The sequence below is a fragment of the Meriones unguiculatus genome, chromosome 3, assembly GCF_030254825.1.
Source record: "Meriones unguiculatus strain TT.TT164.6M chromosome 3, Bangor_MerUng_6.1, whole genome shotgun sequence".
NCBI classification, from domain to species: Eukaryota; Metazoa; Chordata; class Mammalia; order Rodentia; family Muridae; genus Meriones; species Meriones unguiculatus.
In genome coordinates this window covers 26212758-26236443 of record NC_083351.1, presented here as the reverse complement: position 1 = coordinate 26236443, position 23686 = coordinate 26212758, and the positions used below count along the sequence as shown (strand labels likewise).

The 23686-nt window shown below is 53.9% G+C and overlaps 1 protein-coding gene across 2 annotated transcripts; it reads left to right on the top strand.

The window, feature by feature from the left end:
• The first annotated feature begins 936 nt into the window (after nt 1-936).
• Rspo1 (R-spondin 1) lies at nt 937-23686 on the top strand. Of its 2 annotated transcripts, none has more exons than XM_060379566.1 (6): nt 937-1211; nt 6194-6522; nt 19494-19685; nt 21599-21748; nt 22028-22216; nt 22857-23686. In XM_060379566.1, the coding sequence occupies exons 2-6, from the start codon at nt 6429-6431 to the stop codon at nt 23021-23023; spliced, it is 792 nt and encodes a 263-aa protein (XP_060235549.1). In that variant the 5' UTR covers nt 937-1211; nt 6194-6428; the 3' UTR covers nt 23024-23686. The 2 variants fall into 2 exon arrangements, with proteins under 2 accessions (XP_060235549.1, XP_021482504.1); XM_021626829.2 differs by lacking the exon at nt 937-1211 and adding an exon at nt 1735-1929.

Here is a 23686-nt window from a genome sequence, read left to right as displayed (position 1 = left end):
TGACCATCTGAGTTCTATTCTCAGGACCTGCATGAAATTTGACCACCATAGGCCTGTGTGCACCCCTCCACACACTAAATAAACAAGCGTAAAAGAAAGGGGCAGAGGGAGGAAAAGGGAATGAGAAAGTCTGTGGCAGGGAAATTAGACCATAGACTGAACGTTCGCAAATCAGTGCGTGAAATATATTAAACGCACAGAAAAAGCTGTTCCCTATGCTTCTAATGGTCACATGCTCTAACCCCCTATCTCCTCCCACCCAGGGCCTTCCTCCCTTTCTCATCCCTTCCTGAGCCACAGGGCCAGGCAGCTCAACTCCCAGAGACTTCCTCAGGCGAGAAACCTGAGCCCACGCCCAGCACAGAGTTTAGCCTTCTGGAGCTACATGTTTCTCTCTCTCTCTCTCTCTCTCTCTCTCTCTCTCTCTCTCTCTCTCTCTCTCTCTCTCTCTCTCTCTCTCTCTGCAACATAATAAAACCAAACAAAAGCCCAACGCCTGGCGTGGCTGGTCAGGGAGTTATGCAAGTGTGTAAAAAAATAAAATAAAATAAACATTGCGTTTTCGGCATTTGGGGCTGTTTGATTAGGTGCAGAGCGTGGCCAAGGGCTGATCGGACACAGGAGGCTGGGGCAGCCGAACGGGGAGGGCCTCTGGAGAGGGCTGGAGGGCCCTGGACCAGCTTCTACGGACTTGGGGAGGTTTCTGAGCCGTGAGCCCAGACGCTGGTCATTGGAAAGCCAGTACCTCCACTTCCTCCGGCCACCTTGCTGCTGCCCCCTGGCCATCTGGACATCGGGGACAGCCCAGGGGCCGGTCCATCCTTGCCATCAGCACTACCTCCGGCCACCACCAGCGACCTCCCTCCTCCACTAAGAAGATTCCACAGCCTGTCTTCATGACTCACCCCCACCCCTTAGCCAGCCCATCCTCTCCGCTGGAACTGAACACTGCAAGCGCAGTTTGAGTTTCTCTCCATCCAGTCTGAAGCGAGGGCGAAGCACAGCTGTTTGCCGCCCTCAGGCGTGTGGCTCCCTCCTCCCCTCCCAGTTTGCCTTCAACCTTCTCTCGGTCATCGCAGGTGCCTGCAATCCTCCCTTTCTTATTTTGTCATCTCACAAACATTCTCCGTGCTCCTGCCTGGGATTTGGGTATCGGCATCCTTTATTTCACGCGATCCTCAAAACAGATGAGAACCGGGAGGCTCAGAGAAGTTAAGTGATTTAGTCCCGGCCACACAGGCGATGGATGGGGGAGCATGGGCTGGAACGGAGACTGCATTGTGGGATGGCCCACACCGATTCTAGTGCGGCAAGCCGATAGGAAACGTCCCCACCCCTACCCCACCCCCGGGGGTCTTCTGAACCGGTCAGATGCTCTGAAGGTTTGACCCTGAAGGGAAGAAGGGTGTGGCCGGCCACCGAGCCTTGCAGTTCTATACCTGCCCCCTTTCCAAGAATCTGTTGGAGGACTCGGGCCTGGGCAAGCGTCCTGGGACCCTGCTCCTAACACGAGAAGAACGGATGCGGGGAGGGGAGAGGCGACGTGAGCTCGGAGCGTTCGCCAAGGTGCAGACGGCGCGTGCCTAGCCCGGGTGTGCGGGAGGGGGCTACGGAGTCCCGGGCCCGGAGCTCCAGTCCGTTTTTTCTTGCGGATCGGGCAGGGGGGCCGGCCGGGGGTGGTGCCGGGGGATTCCCTCCCTCGTGCGAGCCGGGGACCGGCCCCTCTCCGGGCGCGGGGCGCAGAGCCCGGGCGGCGGACTGCGGGGCCCGCGCGGGCCGCCCCAGCACCGATGCGCCGGGCGGGGCGCTGGCGGCCGAGAGGGCATTGAGCAACTGGGCGGCGGGCGGAGCGCGGGGCCGACGGCAGCGCGGGACCCAGTGACCGCGCCCTCGTCCCTCCGGGCTGCCCCGCCACGGCCGCTGCGCCAGGTGAGTCCTGCGGCCCGCGCCGTCCGCCCCGAGGTCCCGGGTCCCTGTCGGGGAGGCAGCGCAGAGCCTGATCCCCATCCCGTCGTCCCAGCGCCGCACATCAGCCCGGGGCCCCAGTGTCCAGCCGCGACCTTCTCGCCCCAGTCATGCCCCCACGCATCCCAGCTGCAACCCAGCTGTGACCCAACCCTCACCCACGGGACCCAACCCTGACCCACGAGTGCCCAGCCCCAACCCACTCGCCCCAGCCGTGCCCACGCACCCCAGCTGCTACCCAGCCCCAGCTGGGGTCCCCAGTCCCGACCTACGCCACCCAGCCACGACCCACGCACCCTAGCTGCGACGCAGCTGGGACCCTGTCCGGTTCGCGTAAACCGGCTCCCTTCCTCCAGCCCGACGTGGTGGAAGGCCGGTAGGCTGGCACCGTGGCCTGTCGGGGAGAGGTGTGCTGCGGCCGCCCAGGGACGTCAGGGGGAACCGGGCTCAGGAGACCGGATCCTGCGGTCCTTGCAGGATCGTGGGGGCTGCGGGGGACAAGGCGGAGAGGGGGACAGCTCCCCAGACACCTGTTAAAGAGAGAGACAGAGACAGAGAGACACGAGACAGGCAGAGACAGAGGAGGGAGAATGAATGGACAATAAGCGCTGCAGACGCACGGAGCCTTTTGCACGGAGCCTTTTTCCGCGCTCTGGGTTTGGGGGCAACGGAGTGGGAGCCGTCCCCGCGCTTGGCACGGCTTTGAGATGCCCACAGGCCCCACACTCAGGCACTCAGTCCCGCCCCCGCTCCGAAATACTTCGGCTTCTTCCTGGCAGCCGGGTTCCTCGGCCGGTGGCCGGATCCTAGGGCTGGGAGCGTTGGCTAATGAGAAGCCATCGACATGGTTTACATTTTTTGGGTCTGTATCCGACATCTGACGGAATACCGATTTATCCTCACAGTGTTGTTGCAGGCAAGGAGGCGAAAGTTATTCCGGCCTAACCGGCCCTCAGCTCCACCCGCTGAACCCCCTTCCCCAGAGTTGACCCGCCCTGCAGGTCCTTCCTTCCCTGACCCACGTGACCTCAGTTTGTGGTCTCAGGCCAGTCCAGCCTCTGGCCCCCAGACCTTCGCTGGCTCATCTCTAGATGGCCCAGACTCCTTAGCCCTCTGCAAAGGCCAGTTTCCAGGACACCCAGTACCCAGCAGCAAAATAGTTTCAGAATCTCCTGTCCTTAACTCCACAGGGCCATTTTTCCCTGGAATCCAACCTCTCTCCTGCATTTGTGGTGGAGGAAATGACGGTCTAGCCTCTGACAGGAGGGAGGAGATGGACAGTAAATAGGATTCTGCCCCAGCCGGCAAGGATGTTCCCACTGGCACCGGTGCCTGTGGCCTTGAACACTAGTCTAGCTCTTTCCAACGGGATCCCGCAATGAGCCCTCCAAAGTGAACCTGGGAGGAGCTGTAACAATTCAACACCCGAAGTAAATCAGAAAGTATGGTAGAAACAAGGAAAGGTATTTAAAGGGCTGCCCTCTGCTCCTAGCTCCTCTCCCTGTCCTCCTCCATAGAGTCAGTGTTCCCTTGAGTAACCAGGTGGGACCCAGAGTAGCTGGAGGGAAAGGGAACCTCAGAGGCAGCAATCTGCCTTGCCTCCCCCCCCCCCCCCCCCCCGCTTGGTACCACAGTCTCTGATCTAAGACCTGTCCTGTGTTTAATAGCCACTCCCGGCAAAATGTCAGCCTGGCAATACTAGGCCATTGTTTGCAGTCTGAGATCAGCTCAGCTGCAGCCTATGCACCTTCACACAGGGATGGGTGCCCTGCTCCGTTACCCACACTGCTTTGCTCCTGTCTGTTGCTTGTACTCCCTGGTATGGATGAGCTATTAGCTCATTTGCCTGGTTCGAGATAAAGATACACAGTGCCCCAAAGTATTTGAAATTCTTTACGCTCCAGGGGGAAAGCCAGTGCCCCCTATGCCAATGAACCTCACATCTGCCCCCCTCCCTCCCCTCACACACATGCCAAGCAAAGACCAGGTTTCTGGAGATCCCAGTGGGGGCTGGGAAGAAGTTCTCACAGGCAGGGACTAGAGGGACATGGTGAATGTGTCAAGGTCAGGCCAGAGGGGAAGGATGGAGGAGTGAGGAATTAAGACAGGCCAGGAAGGAGTTGCCATCGGCTGGGCTGTTGAGCCTTGAAGTAAGTACCAAAGGTACAGAGGCAGCCGGGAGAGCTTTCCTGACTGGCGGACCCCACACAAGGGAGCCAAAGTCTTGACACCAGACTTGTTTGGGCCAGTGTTTGCAGGCCCAAGAGCTGGGGGTCACAGCTGCCCTGTCTTAACACCCTATCTCACACAGGCTCTCCTGAGAGGTGGCAGCTTCAGGGCCACCAACCACTGAGATGTATGCAGATGTGGCAGTCAGTCGCATGCCAGTGCTCTGCTGCCTTCAGCATGCTGCCCAGATGATCCGGGGGATGTCGAATTCCTTTACTCGGGGCCACAGGGACGTAGACACACAATGAAACCTCATTCACAAAGACTAAAACCACATTAACCGGAACCCCACCATCGCCCATCCTGTTCTGAGCACATCATGGAGGCATGCACCAGATCTATACCTAAACCAGACTCTTGCAGGTTGGAAAATAGGCTCAGAGGTTCAAGGCCAGTAATCCCGCGTTGCACAGCTAACTCCCCAATGGGGCTGGCCTTGCAAGCCAGGCGGACTCTGAAGTGTGTATCCAGCACCTCCAGGGTCCATAGCCAGCCCCTGAGACTGTGCTGGAGCGGAGGACTCCAGTTTGGTAAACTTGGTTGGATATCCGTGCTGTCCCGGCTGGGGTGTGACATAGGGGCTGGAAAGCTTTGGCATGAGTCCGGAGGGCAGCACGCAGGCAGTGGCAGCTGACCTGGCACAGGGGGTAAGGGGGCATCTCTGCTGGCTCCAGCTCCAGCACCAGGTGGGATCTATCAGGCTCATGTAAACACTTCTCACAGGCAGTTTAACCACTTGAGTGTGTCTGGCCTTCAAAGCCAGGGGGAGAGGCTGAGGAGGGAGGAGGGAGGTACCGAACTCCCTCAGCGGGTAATGATTTATCTCCAGTGCAGGTGGGCTCTGCTGGGGCCTCTCTGGGAGGCGGGGCTGGGGGGCTGGCGGGGGGGGGGGGGCGTGGGCTGGGCACAGAGGAGCAGAAGGAGAAAGGAGAGGAGGCCAGAGGCTCTACGCTAGTGTCTCGAATTTCTCATTAGTAAGCCAAAACAGTTTAGAACCAAATCCCCATTTCATAGATGAAGAGCCTGAGGTTCAAGGAGGCAAAACGACTGGGCCAAAGACAGCCAGCCTGGTGGACGGAGCCTCCTGGGAGACTGGGTCAAATGCCCACCCAGGGAGCCCAAGTTGGGATGCCTTTGCACTTTCTAGGCAGCGCGTGAGTGAGCTTCTCTTGTGGGTGTGTAACCCTGTGAGTGGGTCTGAGGCTCTCCCCCGACGTTGCTCCTCCTTAACCCTGATGCCCAGCTTCTCAGACACACTGCGTGAGGCACGGACGGGTGCCCCTGCCCCCATCACCCTGGCCACTGGGTCCAGAGCCCTGGCTCTCTCGGGGCTGGGGGGATTATCCCCATTCTCTGTGTCTCTGGCCAGGGCGGGCATTACTGCTGTTTTTATCCCCTCACAAAAGCCAGGCCCGCCGGGCCTGCTGTGTCAGAGTTTCTGTGGCCGGCGGGGTGGGGGTGTGTGCCCTCACTTCCTTTTCTCCCTCCAATCCCAGAGGGCCGAGCAGAGTCTGCCTGCTTGCCAGAGGCCGCTGCTCTAACTTCTGGGACAGGTGAAAGGCACATGGGTGACTCAGCACTGGGCAGAGAAAGCTGAGGACTCCTAGGAGGACAGAGAGCCCCTTTTCAGATATCAGGATAGTCTAGCAGCATGAGGTCTGGAGGGTAGACTTAAAGATGGACTTCCACTTAGAACTAGCCAGTTTTAGTCAGGACTCTGGGGCCAGCTGGTTCCTGTTACTGTAAGAGCACCAGGAATGCACAGGTTTGATTTGGGTATCTGTTGTATTTCAGTTAGGTAGTTGGCCCAGGGTTAGGATACAGGATGCTTAGAGACAGGAGAGAGTTCTTCTTCAGGGTGCCTGGTAGGGAACGTGCATTGTTCAGACCTCCTGGGCTCTACAAAGTCCAGGGCAGGGAAATCCAGAGGAAGGAAGGAAATGTAATTTAGGGGCTCCAAGGCACCTTGGACTTAACCCTTCTTTCTCCTTACCCACAGGTCTATCTTGGGGTTGAGAAGACCTCTGATGTGAGCCTCTGTGGTGGCTTCCAGCAGGACAGGACTTCCCTTTGGGCAGATGGAGAACCCGGCTCCATACCCCCTCAGATCCCAGCTGACATTATGGTGGATCTGGGCTGCAGCCCGGGCCTGGGCCTCCTGCCACTGACTCAGCCTCAGAGCCTTTAGCAAGAGACCACCCCTCCTGCCAGGGGCCCAGGGCTGGCCGGTGACTATGCGGCTTGGGCTGTGTGTGGTGGCCCTGGTTCTGAGCTGGACACACCTCGCTATGGGCAGCCGGGGGATCAAGGGCAAGAGGCAGAGGCGGAGTGAGTACCTACTGGGCTGAGCCACTGAGGGTCTTGGTGTGGGCGGGACTGGGGAAACCTATGGTGGCTTTCTTCTGTGATGGCTGTTTGGCTTGTCTGGGCTTTGTGAGGACCTTGGATTATCCGGTGGGCGGTTTCATTTGTTGAGATGTACTGGTCTGTAACCCTCTCACTATTGACCTTCCTTCCTCTCTTAGACTCTGCTTTCTGGCTCAACGCCTCTCTAGGGGGCCCTTTGACCCAATACTGATTTTGTAGGGTCTCCATGGTGATGCCTCCAAGAGTGGAGAGAGACCGTACCCTGCATGCCCCATTCCCCCATCCCCGGCTCAGGAATTCGGGGCACCTCTGTGAACGGCAAACGTTTGAACGGCAGCTCTGCACATCTGGGCAGAAGGCACCCCGCTTTCCTTGCTAGATGACAGACAGGAACAGCCCGATAGAGAAGGATAGGTGTCTTTCCGCTAACCAGGCTCTGTGGGATTCCCAGAGCTGAACCCAGCTCGCCTTTCAGGGGGCAGCTTTCGGGCTCCCTGAGGTGGCAGTGACCTTACCTTGTAAGGCACTCCTGCAAGAGTTCTGAGCCTAAGAAAAGCCTGTAGCCCCAGCGGGAGGCTGCCGCAGGACCGCCACTGACTACAGTGAGAGACTGTTTTAAAACTCACAACTAGAAAAGAAAGAACGGGAAGGAGAGATGTCTCAGGGGTTAAAGGTGGGTAGCACTGCTCTTGCAGGGGTCCCTGGGGTTCAGGATCCCAGCACCCATGATGGGTAGCTCATAACCACCTGTAACTCCAGCCCCAAGGGATGTGACACCTCTGAGCTTTACCTGCACTCATGTGCACATACCCATGCACATAATTAAAAATGCATGTGCTTAATTAAAACTAAATATTCTGTAAAAGAAAGGAAAGAACGGCAAATCTGATTTTCTTTTCTTTCTCCCCCCCCATTCATTTGAGACACAATCTTGCTATGTAGCCCTGGTTGGCCCAAAACTCTCTGTGTGGGCCTCCAATTTGCATCCATCCTCCTGCCTCAGTCTCCCTAATGGTAGGTTTGCAGTTCTTCACTGTGGAGCCCAATGAGCCCCCGGGATCCTTTAAAATAGTTCGCTGAAGTTCAAAGTTAACTTGTCAGCCCGCCCCGTGGCCTGACCCAGGCAACCCTCACCCTCTGCGCCACAGCTTCGGTGACAAGGGCATCATGTGTTGGGAGTGGCCAGCCTACGCCAGTGATCCTGCCAGAGAGCTGGGTGGGGGCCTCTTGATCCCAAGGCCTCGTCCCTCTTTCAACATCCCCCATCGAGGGCTGCCATGAAGTCAGGAAGTCTTTCCGAAGTCTCGCCCAACAATTCCCTCTTGCTTCACTTTTCTCCTGGGACTAATGCCTGCAGGCCAGAGAAGGCTGAGGGCCAAGACTGTCCACAGAAGGACTCAGCTGGGGGGAGGGAGGCTCAGGGAATTGTTGGAGCGGGGGGGGGGGGGGCAGCTTAACAAACAATTAGGGATGGTGAGGTTCCGGGAGGCAGCAGCAGCAGCAGCAGCAGCAGCAAAGCCTTCATACTCCTCCCCACGCCTCTGTTGTGGCCAGTGTTTTGGACTCCATAGGCCAGAGTTGGTTTAGTGGTTTTAGAATCAGTAGCCCTTTCTCCCCCCCCCCCCCGAAGTCAGAAGAGAGACAGCCAGACAGTGAGACAGAGAGAAGGTCCAGCCTCAATCATGTGACAGGCACAGCGATCCTGCTCACCCACAGAGGGCTACATGCCCGCTGATACAGGGGGCCATCAGACCCGGGTTCAAGTCAGGGGAACTGACACACAAGCACTGAAGTGGGATTTGGCAGAGTCAGCCTCTCGCCGTGGCTGTCAAACAGAGCAATTTCGATCTGCTTGATTTTGACCCAGCCACGGCTGGTACCTCGGCAGCATGTGCACAGCTTGTATTACTGACTGATGTCAGGGGCAGGGAAGGGGAGGCCTCAGCTCTGAGGTCACCAGGCATGAGGGTGTGTGCTGTCAGTTGGGACTTGGGACTTGGTGATCTTGAAACACCCTCTGTGAGGCTGTGATGTTCCTGATGACAGTCTGGGGGATAGAGACACAGGTACACTGCTTGCTGGCTTGTTTTTGCTGCTGGGGGTCAGACCAGGGCCTCAGGCATCCACGCCCCAACCTTAGATATACAAGTGAATGTTTTATGTATTCATATAGTTAAGAATAATGCATGTGTACGTGTGTGCGTGCTCATGGGCAGAGGGTTCTTACAACACAGCCCTGTGGAATTCAAAGGACAACCTTCAGACGTCAGTCCCCAGCTTTCCTCCTTGTCTGAGACAGGATCTCTTCGCTGGTCCGAGTCAGGCTAGCTGGCCTGGGAACATCAGGAGTGTCTTCTCCCATTTTCTACCCAGATGTGCTGGGACTAGAGATGCCTTTGATACGGGTCCAGCTTTCACATGGATTCTGGGAAATCCAAATTCAGGGGATGGAGTTTGTGTGGCTAGTGCTTTTGTCTGATGAGCCACCTCCCCTAGTCTGTTTCCTTCCTTCTTTCTTTCTTTCTTTCTTTCTTTCTTTCTTTCTTTCTTTCTTTCTTTCTTTCTTTCTTCCTTCCTTCCTTCCTTCCTTCCTTCCTTCCTTCCTTCCTTCCTTTCTTTTAAAGCAACCTTTATATAGCATAAAGTTCCATTTTGTGCCATGGTTTCTGGGCATGGGGGGCGGAGGGAAAAGGGAAGGCTGGGTCCTGTGTGGGAGGGCCTTGGTTCGTGGCCAGCTGAGGAGGTAGGCTTGATGCGTAGAGGAGCCTCTGGCTCTTGCCTGCCTTTTATTCCTTTTGCATCTGTCAGTCACCAACAGCCACTTGTGAGAACTGATCCTTTGGTGTTTTGAACCTGGGCGGGTCTGATCTTGAGGTCTGAGAGATGGTCTCCCAGCATGGAGTGGGAGAGTCAAGTAGGAGCCTCCAATGGGCCTGGGTTGTGAAGCCCCAGGAAGCCCTCCTCCCACTCACTGAGGACCCTTTCCTTCCCTCTGTCTTGCTTCACCTGCTTTCTGTTCCCTGGATCTCACTAATCCTTCTTTCACCCCCAGCCCTTACAAACCCAGAATACCTTCCCTCAGTTCCTTTTCCCATCTGATTCCAGGACTCTCTACTCAGTCCTGCTCTGGTCAAGGGAAGTGCTCCTTCCTACCCCTTCTCAGTGCTCCCACTCTAGTGCTTGCATCCTATTCCTCTCCTCTCATCCAGCCCCTTCTCACTCTTTGGAAACTACACTGAAAACCAATGGATACAGTTGTGGCGGTGCAGGTCTGTAATCCTAACTCTTGGGAAGTTGAAGCAGGATTATTTTTGATTGTCATGAGTTTAAGGCTAGCCTGAGCTACATAGTGTGCGTAACCTGGACTAAAGAGTGAAACCCTATCTAAAAAGGAGGAAGAGAGAACCTCCTGACTCTGGCAGATGGGTCTTGAAAAGGACATGGGATGGGGAAGAGACCAGGCAACCCCGTGTCTGTCTGTCGTGAGACTAGAGAGCACAGCAGCTGAGAGAGCCCCAGGAGCTGGGGAGGACCTCTGAATGTCTGCTCTAGAAGTAGACGCAGCCAGAAAGTAGCTGGTTAACCAAAAATTTCAGAGAGTACAGGGCACTCCCCCGACACCATGCTGGGCTCTGCCCCATAGGAACCCATCACACTGGAACCCCCACTTGCTGGTATGAAGCCCCTCGCCACTGGCATGCAGTCCCTGTACCAGGTTCCTACAGCTGCACCCAAGCTATGGAGTCCCTGCTGCAGGGGAGAGTGGAGGCCTGCTGGCCATGCTCTTTCTCCCTGCCAGGATAAGGAGGCGGAGGCCACCCCAGGACCTCCAGAGGAGATCTGGGCCAGCCTCGGGAAGGCAGGGAGGGAGCGTGTTGAGGGGAAGCTAGCCTTTGGGAGAATCAGTGAGGGTCTTCCTGTTGAGTTAGACTCTTAACCCTCTGGGCTCCGTGAGCATGACCAGACAGTCTCTGGTCTAGAGAATCCAGGATCAGACCCCATTCCCAAGAAGAACCCATGTTGCCTTTTCCTGCTTTTCTTCCCCAGGCTTCATCCTCTACCCACCATTGTCCTTGTCCTCTTCCCCTCATTATCTACCCATCATCCCTCTTCATTGTCTTCTACCCACCAACACCCCCACACCTGTCTTACTGAATCTAGCTGTTCCAAAGCTAGAGTGCATGCCACAAACACTGTCATCAGTCCCACACACAGTCTCCCTCATTGACCTAGCCCACCTGCGTTCCCACTTCTGCCCAGCCCTTCTCCTCACACTCAGTGGATGTTCATCGAAGTCAGTGTCCTCAGCACAACCTCCTTGAGACTCCCCAACACCCACTACCCTCAGCCCTGCACCAGAGACCTCCACCTCGTGTGAGCCTCAACCTTCCCCTGGGCTCTCATTCAGAAACAAGAGCAACTCTGCTCTTCCAAGCCCTTTCTAGTGGGAGGGGGAGACATCTCAGCAGAAGGCAACAAGAGATCTATCAACCAAGAAGTATTCAAATGCTGGGGGGGGGGGGGCGGGGAGGTGACCACAAGAAAAGACCCCATCCAGACTTGCAGGGAGGTGATCAGGGAGGACTTCCTGGAGGAGAAAACGTAGATCTGAGGCTTTGGAGGCTTCAGAGTGTTCTAGGCTAAAGGGCTCATTTAGAAGAAGGCATAGAAGATCAAAGAGCGTGTGTTTTAGGAAATAGTTATTGCTCAAGCTTGTGCGGAGGAAGTAGGTGAGTGGGATTAGCTCAGGGAGCCTGGCACACTGGTTGTAGATCTTACTTTTAGAAGTGATACAGTATTTCAGGAAGGGGTAGGAGGTCTCCAGATGTTTGGTTGTAGATGGATGCCTTGCGAGGAGGCTGTTGGGAGTTGAGGGAAGTGAGCTGGGGAGGAGGGCCTATGAGCAGGAAGCTGTGTTTCACAGAGGGGCTGGCTGACCCACTGGGCAAAGCTATCATGACAGCAGCAGCCCCCTTCATCGCTGTCCCGAGCACTGAACCTAGGTCTCACCCATTCGAGGCAAGCCTGAGCCACACCCACAGCCTGCAGCTAGAGATTGAATGGGTTTTCAACAGGGTTGACAGAGGCCGCAGGAAAGAGCAGCATGAGAGAGGCACAACCTTGCCTGTTTGACCAGAAAAAAAAAAGGGGGGGGGGACGACTTGAGGATCTAGAGAGATGGCTTAGCGGTTAAGAGCTCTGGCTGCCCTTGCAGAGGACCTGGGCTGGATTCCTAGCACCCATATGTCAGTTCACAACCATCTGCAACTCAAGTTCCAGGAGACCCAATACCCACTTCTGGCCTCCTCCAGGACCACACATGGTACACGGGTGTACATGCAGGCATGATTTTGGTTTTAGATGTGCCTGGGAAGCAAAGGGTTCCAGAGTAGAGGCAGTAGAGGGTCAAGTGGGAAAGGCTGGTGTCCTCTCTAAGCCCCTTTCCCATCCTGAGCTGGAGAAGCCTCCCCAGCAAGGCTGCCAATGCCGGGCCCAATCACCACAGGAAGGTCTACCTGGTCCCTTCCTCACCAGTGGGACGGAAGCCCTCTGGGGGCATTCCAGGGCACTCATCACCTTAGCGCCTTTGCCCAGGCTGTCTTGCAAGGCCTGTGTCTCTCCCCTAGGGAGCTGACTCAGAGAGAGTGCCAGGTACCATTCCTATGCAGCGGTTTGCGGTCCCAGTCCTGCTTCCCTACTGCTGGCTAGACCTTTGTCACCATACCCTCGCATTCAGCTCCCGGCAGTCCTGGGAGCCTCGTAAGTGTGTAGCGAATGCCCGGGGAATGAAGGAGCCCCGGCTTCCCATTTGCTTGCTGTTGTTGAGACAGTCTCAAATATCCTAGGCGGAGGAGAAAGATCTTAAACTTCTGATTCCTCTGCCTCTACCTCCTAAGTGTTGGGACTGTACCTCATTCTGGTACATTGAGATGGTACTCAGGCTTCAGGCAAGCTAGGCAAGCATCCTACCCGCTGAGCTACAGCCCCGACCCCTTCCTTTTTGTATCCTCCGTGTAGCTCCCAAGCATGCATCTTCTCTTTCGGGTCCTCCATTCAGAGTCACATTCCCATGTGACTTTGGAAGCATGAGTCCAGCTTCTAGGGAGACCGCTCCCACGGCCGTTCCTGCTCTCCCTGACACTCTGGAGTCTCGCTAAGCTGAATGTGTCTGGGTCTCCTGTTCCACCCTGGTAAACAGTTATTGTTTCACCAAGCTGACCCCCTGCCCATCCCTGGGTCCTCACACCTCTGAGCTTCCACTCCCTCATGGGTTTCAGAGCCCTCCCGCCAGCTTCTGAGTCCTTTAATCCGGCCAATCCCACTGCCTGACTCTCCCATCTCTTTAACTCTTCACTCCATCAATTTGAATTTTGGTATCTCTCCCTCTACTCTCTCTCTTCCCCTTTCCTCCTTGTCTTCCTCTTCTCCCCTTCCCCATCTCTTTGAGACAGGGTCTCACGCTTTACCCCAAGGTCCAGGGGTAGCTCATGCCAGTCTTCCTGCTTTGATCTCCTGAGTGCCAATTGCTCTCATCCTCTCACTTTGTTCTACTTTGTTCTGGAAGCCTTCTCTTCCACTAACTCACTCCCCAGCTCACTGGAGCTTGCTGTTTATTCCTTCTCAAGGTCACACTGTCAGTGACCACTAATGATCCAGCCTTGTAGGTATGTTTCAAGGCTGCCCTGTCCTTTAGGATTTCCCCCCTTTTAGCATGGTTTCTCTCCCACTCTGTCAGCCCTCGTCTCCCCAGGATCCCTCTTCTACCTCTTTGCAAGCCTCTTTGCTTCTCGTGGAGCACAGCGGCTAACTTCGTCCTTTTACCTCACGCTCCTGAAGATTTAACTGCCGCTGACCACAGCTCACCACTCCACAGTCCCTCTTCTTGAGAGCAATGGTGTCACTTCCTCTTTACATCCCTTCCTTCCTTTTACTCCACTCTGTGCCCTCTGCACCTCCCGGATTGAAGCCACTCCCGGAGGGGGGGCTAAGGTTACCAGCCCTAAAGGCTCTGGTTCTGTACTTCACTCAAGCATTTGGCTCCTGGTCCCTCCCCTTCTGATGACTACTCTCTTCTCATGGCTCCTTGATGCAGGATGCTTCGAAGAATCCTCCCCTCCCTTGCTCAGTTGAGTTCATCAAGGCTAATCTCTTCCTTTTCTGCCTTTCTCTTCCGTGTCCGGTTCTCTTGACACTCTCCAGCCCAGTGGTTCTCAACCTTCCTAACGCTGTGACCCTTTCATATAGTTTCCTTATGTTGTGGTGACAGCCCCAACCGTAAAATTATTCCGTTGCTCCTTCATCACTGTGATTCTGCTACTGTTATGAATTGTAGTGTGAATATCTGATGTGCAGGTAATCTGATATGTGACCAACCCCAAGAGGTGGTCACAATCCACAGGTCAAGAACCACTGATGTAGACCCATCTGCCATCTCACGGACATGATTGTCTTTTCACATACATGTGGGAGTGGGTTATTATGTTTTATTTGGGCTTTTGGGTTTTTTGTTGTTTTGTTTGAGGCAGGGTCTCATGTAGCCTAGCCGAGGCTAGCTTAGAACTTGCTTTGTTGCCAGACACTGGCCTTCCACCTCAGATCCTCCTGCCTCTACCTCTTGAATGCTAGGACTGTAGTTCTACACCGCCATGTCTGCTGTCCCACTTGGCTTGGATGGCTGTTTCCACTGTAGATCTACTGATAAACTGCATCTCCTGGGCTCCAGACCTGCGGGGCCCCACTGCCTGATGCCCACCTTTTCTGAGTGTCCCCCTGGAACTGGTCACTCAGCATGACTAAGCCCCTTCTCATCTTCCCGTCCAAGCCTGGGATTTCTGACCTTTTAGAGACTCAGTGAACTGTTACACAAGTTCAGTGTCTCAAAGTCACCTTAACTTGTGTTTTGTCCTTCATACCATATTCAACCCAGCTCCTGGCCTTGGAGGATCTGCAGGTCTCAGGTCTGTTTGCTCTTTTCCTGACTCTTAGTCCTACCCCAGCTGACCCCTTTTTGAAGCTGAGTCTCATTAAGTATCCTATGCCAGCCTCAAGGCTGGAAATCCTCCTGCCTTGGCTTCCAGAGAGGAATGCAGGTGTGTGAGAACTCTGCCTTCCCCCTTCTTGAGAGTTTTAGCCTGGGCATCTTCCTGCTTCCTCCGGTGCCACCTCTCCAGCCCATTATCTGCTGTACTGAGGGAGCCTTCTAAAGTGACATCCTGACCATGGCTCCTGTCAGCCTCCCTTGCCACCTTTGGCTTAGTATCTTTGCCTTCCATAGATATGAGGTTCTTCCTGGTCTGACCTTGCTTCTCTTTTAGCTTCCCATGTTATCATTCTTGCTAGGTTCCTTTTATGCTGACTCTGGGCGCGCCATACTTTCTTAGCCAATACCAGTGTCAACTGAGAAAAACGCAGTGTGACTAGTTGAGGGGACAGTGAACAATGGGGCTATGAGGAGGCCTAAGTAAAATCTCTTCTGTTTGTTTTGAGACACAATTTCTCTGTGTGGCCATGGCTGTCCTGGAACTTGCTCTGTAGACCAGGCTGGCCTCCAAATCAAGAGATTTGCCTGCTTCTGCCTCCTGAGTGCTGGGATTAAAGGTTTGGTCCCCACAAATATGTTCTTAACTGAGAAGCTAAGAAGAGAGAATGAATATTGAAACCTTGCTATTGAGAGCTGAGCCACACTGTACAGGCCCAGAGTCCTAGTGCTTGGAAGGTTGAGGCAGGAGGCTTGAAAAGTACAAGGCTAGTCCAGCATATAAAGCAGGCTCAAGGCTAACTTAAATGATTCGGTGAGCTCCTATCTCAAAGTAAAAAAGTTGGGGATGTGGCTCAGTGGCAAAGTGTTTTCCTAGCCCTTGATGGCCTTGCATCCGTCCCCATTGCTGAAAACAAAAACAAAAGAAAAATGGGAATAAAACCGGACAAAGCTATAAGGACTGCCAGGGGTACAGCTGGACCATCTCAGCCATTGAAGCTAAGGCAAAACAAAAACAAAAACAAACAAAAAACAAAGTGTGAATTCATTTCTGAAACAAGCTGAGTCGAGTCAGTGACTCTAAGAAACTTTCATGAGGTGGAAGTAGTCCCTAAACCCTACAGTGACCCAGGGGCTCGGCGAACAGCTGAGCAAAGCCCCAGAGGCTTCATAGGGTTGCAGCACAGCATTGCAGCATATCTGCCCCTGCAGTGAGCAGACCAGGCAAAAGGAGAGCAAGGTTTGATTTTACCAACTCAGTGCCCCTGACTCCACGCACACAAATTTCATATCAAAGAAGTCATCGCTCTGCGCTCTCAGTTCCCACACTCCCTCAAACAGCCTCCATCTGCCTTTCATATGCTGTGGTCCCTGTGCCTGGAACACATACTGGATGAGGCATCGTGGGCCAGTAATTTAACCTCTTCATCCCCTTGCCTGTCAAAAGGAGGATGGATAATACTAATGGGGTGGGCATGATGGCTGACACCTGTCATCCCAGCACTCAGGAAGTAGAAGGAACTGGAGTTCAAGTCAGGCCTTGGCTACAGAGAGAGTTTGAGGATAGCTTCGGCTACATGAGTAAACGTTTCAAAAGTAAACAAAGCCAAGTGGTCTTCGGCTAAAATATCTGAGAAGTGCATCTTTCTTTTCTCTGTCCCCTCCCAGAGAGTCACTGCACAGGTCTGTGATCAGGGTTGCAAAAGGCCCTGCTGGAAAGGATTCTGTTGAAGTGGCAACGTCTGCCATCCCAGGCCGCTGGAGCCTGAGGACAGAGGACCATGAATTCGGGGCCAGCCTGCACTACATAGTGGACCTTTTCTCAAAATACAAGCAAGATGCTAGGCATGGTGAAAGCACATTTTTAGTTCTAGCACTTGGGAAGCAGAGGTAGATGGATCTCTGTGAGTTCAAGGCCAGTCTGTTCTACATAGCAAGTCCTGGGACAGTCAGGTTTCATAGAATGGAGGACCCTGTCTCAAAGAGACAAAAACAAGAGCAGGGTTAATCTTAGCACTCCAGAGACAGAGGCGGGTGGATCTCTGAGTTGGAAGCCAGCCTGGTCTACAGAGCAAGTTCCAGGGCAGCCAGGGCTACACAGAGAAACCCTGCCTCAAAAACAAACAAACAAACACAAAACAACTCCTCCCCCCAAAAGAAAGACTTTAAAAAATAAAATTAAAAAAAAAAGAGCAGAGCCAGCAAGATGACACAGCCAAGCCTGGTGACCATAATTTGATCCCTGAGACCCACATGGTAGAAGGAAAGAACGGAAAGTTGTCCTCTGACCTCCACACAAGTGCGGTGGCGTACATAAGCACAGCCACCGCCTCACCTATCCTCCCCTCCTGCCCCACCCACTTCTATTAATACTACTCAGTCATAAAGCTGAAAGTCCAAATGGATGTGTGTGTGTGTGTGTGTGTGTGTGTGTGTGTGTGTTTGTGTGTGAGAGAGAAAGTCTCAGTGCTAAGACCACTTGCTCTGGAAGCATGCGGACCAGAGTCCACAGCACCCACATTAAAAAAAAAATCAGGCCTGCGCTGTGCACACCCCAGCATTGTGGGGCAGAGACAGACAGATCCTGAGTACTCGCTGGGCTGGTCAGGGAACCTACCCAAAAGTCCAGCTTCAGGGCAAGTGAGAGACCCCGTCTCAGGGCCGAGGAGCAGGGAGTGATGGAGGAAGAAACTCAAGTGTCCTTCTCTGGCCTCCACAGGGATGTACACCTGCGCTCTCGAACGCACATGCCACACCACATTTAAGACAAATAGACCAGCAATCCTGTCAGGATTCACTGCACACTGGTTCCTGCTCTCGCCCGCTGCAGCAAGCTTTCCTCCCATGTCCTCCTGTTAATATCTACAAGAACTGGTGCAAAAGTCTCTCTAGGGGAAACGCTGCTCACAGGATTGAAGTCCCTGGGAGAGAAGACACCTTATCTTTCACCATTCCCTCTCCAAATTATCTGCATGTCCCTCTGCCTCTCTCTGGTCCTGTTCCTTCCAGAACCCTTAATTCTACTCTCTAAAGGACAAATTTCTATTGATCCTTCAAGAAAGGGTCCCATGGCACCCCCCTTTAGAGTCCTTTCTCTTCTCTCTTCTCTTATTCCTCCTCCTTCCATTTCTTTTTCTCTTCCCTTCCTTCCTTCCTTCCTTCCTTCCTTCCTTCCTTCCTTCCTTCCTTCCTTCCTTCCTTTTTGACAGTCTCTTGCTATATTGTCCTAGTCTAGCCTCAAACTCATAATCCTTTTGCCTCAGCTACCAGAATGCTGGGATTACATGCATGAGCCATCAGGATGGCCTTTCCCAGACCCTGGAGTTCAGTGTTGCTGGCTTGGGGCCAGCAGCACTCACATATGGATGGGTGTCTTCTCCACTGAAGGCCTGTCCCTCTGCAGAGAGGCTGAGTTTAATTGATGCCTGACCCCTGAACTCATCCTCCATGTGGCACATGGAAAGTGGTGGGTGATGTGGGCTGAACAGTTAATGAAGGAACAGAATGAAAGCTGAGACTCACTGATGCTGTGGGAGGTCTTGCTGTCTCCAAGGAGAGCCCTAAACCAGGATGTTTCAACCTCAGCATTACAGGCATTTTGGACCATATGATTCATTTTGTCCAAGGTCAGTTGGCACACTGGAGGACATTAGGAGCTTCTCTAATTTTTTGTTTGTTTTGTTTTTTTCAAGACAGGGTTTCTCTGTATAGCCCTGGCTGTCCTGAAACTTGCTTTGTATTCTGACTGGCCTCAGACTCAGAAATCCTCCTGCTTCTGCCTCTCCTGGGTGCTGGGATTAAAGGCATATGCCTCCACTACCCAGCTATCAAGGGCTTCTCTTTTCTGTACTCCCTTGATGCCAGTAGCAACTCACTTCTCTGGTCATAATGAGCAAAAAAGTCCCTAGGGGCTTGAGAGATGGCTCAGTAGTTAAGAGCACTTGTTGCTCATGCAGAGGACCTGCATTCAGCTCCCAACACCCACACGATGCCTCCCAACAGTCCGAGGCCCTTCTCTGATCTCTGAGGGCATCAGACACACATGGGGCACACATATAAATACAGGTAAAACACTTAAACACATAAAGTCAAAATAAAGGTTTGTTTGTTTGTTTGTTTGTTTTAAGTCCCTAAGGTTGGGAATTAAACTCCATAGAGTGCTTACCTCAAATGAGCAAGGCCCTGGGTTTGGTCCTCAGTACCACATAAGCCAGGTGTGGTTTATCTCCTTGGGATCCCAGCATTCAGGAGATGGAGGCAGGAGAACAGAGATTCAAGGTCATCTTTTGACTACAAGAGACCCAGTCATTTTTTTTTTTAAAAGGTTGATCAATCTTTCCTAGAAAGCAAAATCTCTCAAGTTGAAATCACTGTTCTAGGAATAGGTTATTCTAGTTGTTTTTTTTAGTCTTTCACCTTGGATCATTTAATCCAGGATCCCTCTTGACCTTAAAACTTTAGCAGCAATTGAAAAGCTACCTTGAAGCTGGACACAATGGTGCACTCAGGGAGACAGGGCCAGGCAGATCTCTGTGAATTCGAGGCCAGCCTGGTCTACAAAGCGAGTCCAGGACATCCAAGGCTACACAGAGAAATGCTGTCTTGAAAAACAAAACAAAACAGACAAAAGAGAAGGAAAAGAAAAAGTAAAAGACAAGCTACCTTGAGTCCCTGAGGCTGAGGTTTCCTCCTTTTGCAGAGTCAGGGTAAGTTCCAGAAAGGTAGAGAGTTTCATCTCTGGGGATAAAGCCAGGAAGTTAGTGGTATAGACCTAGTCATCAACACTAGCGATCTAGTTAGGGGCTAGAGAGCTGTACTTCAGAGCCTAGCCCTGCCTTCTGAGACACACATTCCTATTCTGCAATGAAGCCCTCAAAGGATCATGTCCTTTGAGGGAGCCTGGAACTATGGGTCTTCTCTCCAGCCATCTTCTCCTCCTTACTCTACCCTGCAGTCAGTGCTGAGGGGAGCCAAGCTTGTGCCAAGGGCTGTGAGCTCTGTTCGGAAGTCAACGGTTGCCTCAAGTGTTCGCCCAAGCTGTTCATTCTGCTGGAGAGGAATGACATCCGCCAGGTGGGCGTCTGCCTGCCGTCCTGCCCGCCTGGATACTTTGATGCCCGAAACCCCGACATGAACAAATGCATCAGTGAGTGTGGGGGAGGGCTGGAGAGGCCCTGGACCCTGGAGGACTGTGCTTTGAACTAGTTAGTAATGGCCAGTGAGAAGTGTTGAGGGGGCAGAGGGAAGAGGAGACTTGATTTAGCTGTACAACTGCCAGGCAGACACCTTCCTAGATGCTCCACCCATAATCCCACTGTGTACAATCCAGAACGCTTTCTCCTCTCTCCGTATCTGCACCACAGGTCACTCTCAGGGTCCTGACTCATCTGTCAAGCCAGAGACCCAAAAGCTAGTCTCTCTCTGTGCTGTTCAACCCACTCATTGACCACATCCCAGCGGCTGTTTCCCTCCTTCCCATCATCCTATGGAGGCTCCCAACAGCTGTCTCCTACCCCATTTCCACAGCCTGTCCATCTGTCTTCCAGTCCACCCTCTGCACTGCAGCCACCAATGCTTCTGAGACCCACAACCTGGCACATGTCCGCTCTACCCTGGCTTCAGGGAAGCCCCTGTCTGGCAATTCTGCTCTTTCATGACTCCCCTCGGCTTCTGGCTCTGCTTTTTCACCCCAGCCACGGGTTCATGGGTTCCATGGCACGTCCTGTCTTCATCCCATCCCCGGAACATTCTGGGGGACAGCCAGTGAGGCACACCAGTGTCTCCTCCCTCGGTTCAGCACCTTGAGCTGTAGAGGTCATTTCTAGATCTCAGATCACCAAGCCTCACCAAAGTCTGTGGAGGGAGGCTGGGCAGAAGGGGCCATCGCTACTTTCTAAAGCTGATAACTTAGAGGCGTGGAGGGAGAATGCCTGGTGCCAGCTTAGCCTTCTGAATCTCAGCTTGGCTACTAGCTCATTGTATGGCCTTGAGTGCATCTCAGGCCCCCCCCCCCCCAATAGCTCATCCGTAAGCTGGGAGTGCTGGTTTCTTTTTTCCCCTTGGGTTGTGAGACACACCTATCAACCTCTTGGTGTCTGGCACTCAGTAAATGGGAGCTGCTGTTGTTATTTTGGGTCTTATTGTACTGGCAACCAAGCCTAGGAATTAGGCATCTGGAAGGGGAGGGAGGGGGCAGAGGGGAAAGAGGAGGAAGGGAGGCGAAGTTGAAATTAAGCCACCGAAACCAAGGTACAGAAGGAAGCGGATCAATTGCTTGGTAAGGTGAGGTGGGCCCTGGGAGCTGCCCTCTTGGTCTTCGGGACATTGGGGGATGAGGATGTGCCAGAGTCTGATAGACTGGCAGCTAGGGCTTCAGGTGCCAGAGACTGGGGGGAAGCCAATACCATCCAGTCTGGAAAGGGGAGGTGGTGGAAGGCCTGTCCGTTCCCAGCCAAGCCCTTTTCTGCCCACCTCCTGCAAAGGAGGGAGCTGGCAAGAGGAGGTAGGGAGGGCCCCAGGAGTCCAACCCAGGGGTTTCTGGAACTTGGATTTGCAGAGGGAGAGGAATTTGCCCTGAGATTGCTCCCACTCCTCTAAGCAGATTCTTTCTGCTCTGGGCAGGCGGAGACCCAGTGCCGAGGTGCCAGGGGTGCCCAGCAATGTGGGAAAGGGGTTCATTCTCCCATTCAGTCCCACTGTTTTTAGAGGGCTGCTCTGGGATGCTACGAGATGCAGAGACAGTCTGTCTGTCTCCGTCAAGCCCGGAAGGCCCCATTGTCCCCTGAAACCCTTGGGTCTCATGTTGAATTCCAGGATCTGAGACTTCATTTGGGTTCTGGTTGGCTATTGCTGGCAAGTGTCCCAGTCAGTACTCAGGAGTGGATACTTGAGTGTCCTCTCCTTGTCTACACCCTTTGAAAGATTCCTCTGCAGGAATCCGAACCCTAGACCAAGATCCTGACCTCTCTGACTGGATGTGAGTGGTGGGTTTGGGGGCTGGGAATAAAAGAATGTGCCCATCCTGGCCTGGGACAGACTCCATTCTGCTCCTGTCCTCAGAATGCAAGATCGAGCACTGTGAGGCCTGTTTCAGCCACAACTTCTGCACCAAGTGTCAGGGGGGCTTGTACTTGCACAAAGGCCGCTGCTATCCAGCCTGTCCCGAGGGCTCCACAGCAGCCAACAGCACCATGGAGTGCGGCAGTCCTGGTAAGGCGGGAGGCAGAGGCCGGAGCCAAGGGGTTGATGGGAGTCTGGCCACAGTGCGAAGGGGTAGGGAGTGGGGGGCAAAAGAAAGCTCATCTTCTGCAACCACCTTTTGGGGGCTCTTTCTCTGTGGCCTTCTGCCTCTGGCCCAAAGATCTTAGCCCTGAGGTCTGGACTGAGGGTGCATGGTGGGTGAGGGAGGATTCCCTGGGGCACTCAGGGCCACGGGTGGGGCAGCCCCTCTGCCTCTTGCTTCCCTTCTCCTACCTTACCTCCTGTCAGCACAATGTGAAATGAGTGAGTGGTCCCCGTGGGGCCCCTGCTCCAAGAAGAGGAAGCTGTGCGGTTTCCGGAAGGGATCGGAAGAGCGGACACGCAGGGTGCTCCATGCTCCCGGGGGAGACCACGCCACCTGCTCCGACACCAAAGAGACCCGGAAGTGTACAGTGCGCAGGACGCCGTGTCCTGAGGGTGAGCTGCAGCCCTTGCCATCTGGAGGCCAGTTACATCTATGTGCTGCCAGAGTCTCCCATGCTGTGCAAACGGGGGTGGGGGTGGGGGTGGGGGTGAGGGAGGGCGTCTCCTGGTTGAGGACGGTGCCCTGGGATGCTGTGTGGCAGCAATTAGTAACTTCTAACGGCATGATCCCCGTAGCTGTCCCATTTCTTCAAGATGTTCATTTTAGTAGGGCCCTCGGAGAGCAGAGGGGTTTGGGGATGGGCTAAGCCCCAGAGACTTGGACCTATTTAGAAGGCCGCAGAGCTGGCAGTTGGCAACAAGTCCACCCTGCCTGGTCTTAGAGGTGGCTGGTGGGTGGCAGGGAACGGGGACTGTCCTGATGGCCTCACCGAACAGCCACGAAGTGCTCCCAGGTCTTTGGGCTACAAGGACTGAAGAGAAGGAGAGTGTCTGGTGTGCACTGGGGAAGGCTCTTGGGGCTGTCATTCTTGTACTTATGTAATACGATCCCCTGAAGAAGCCGCAGCCTGGGGAGGCTTTGAGGTGGCTTCCCATCCTGCTTCCTTGCCGTGGCTTTCTGAGGACCATTGGACACCCAGAGTGTCTGTATATCCTATGTTGATTCCCCCCCCCCCCCGCTATCCAACTGCAGGGCAGAAGAGGAGGAAGGGGGGCCAGGGCCGGAGGGAGAATGCCAATAGGCATCCGGCCAGGAAGAACAGCAAGGAGCCAGGCTCCCACTCTCGGAGACACAAAGGGCAGCAGCAGCCGCCACAGCCAGGGACAGCAGGGCCACTCACATCAGTAGGACCCACCTAGGCACAATGGCCCATCTCCAGATCCATGTGGAAGATGATCCAGATCCAGTGCTGTACTGCATAGCGAGAACTTTCCGGTACTGGAGCGTCTGGGACAGCAAGTCCACCCATACTCCACCTACCTACCCATCCATCCATCCATCCATCCATCCATCCATTCATCTGTGCACATTCATGCACACACACACACACACACACACACACACACACACTCACTCTTGAGGTTACCAAAGAGACTTCCATTCTGTGGCCCAGCTGGATATTCAGTTTGTGATGCTCTTGGAAGAGAAAACCTTTCCCAGCATCTGAACCTAAACTTCAAGGAGTGGAACCTTCTGGAGGAACTTCTGGGACAGCATCTGCCAGACAGATGGCAGATTAGAGCCAAAGCTGGACCAGCTGCCAATGGGGAGACTGTTTTCCCCTGTCCTGGGTGGCATTCCCAGCTGGGTGACTTGATTGTTGGAGATGAGAGTCATTACACATCCGTGGTACGTGTCAGGGCCGACCTGACTTTGAAACTGCTTAAAGGTTTATTTCAAATTAAAAAGAGAGAGAAAGAGAGAGAGAAACTAGCACTCTATTTATTTTCAGGGTATGAGGTTTGGTGGGTGCATGTGGGAGCAGGGAGGGGCAGGACCCAATTTCAAAAGCTCCCTGATAA

Bases quoted from the DNA above. Each gene is read 5' to 3' on its own strand.
- Rspo1 (XM_060379566.1), top strand. From the start codon at position 6,429: ATGCGGCTTGGGCTGTGTGTGGTGGCCCTGGTTCTGAGCTGGACACAC. The intron at 6,523-19,493 runs GTGAGTACCTAC...TCTACCCTGCAG, and splicing joins GGGCAAGAGGCAGAGGCGGA to TCAGTGCTGAGGGGAGCCAA. The intron at 21,749-22,027 runs GTAAGGCGGGAG...ACCTCCTGTCAG, and splicing joins CATGGAGTGCGGCAGTCCTG to CACAATGTGAAATGAGTGAG.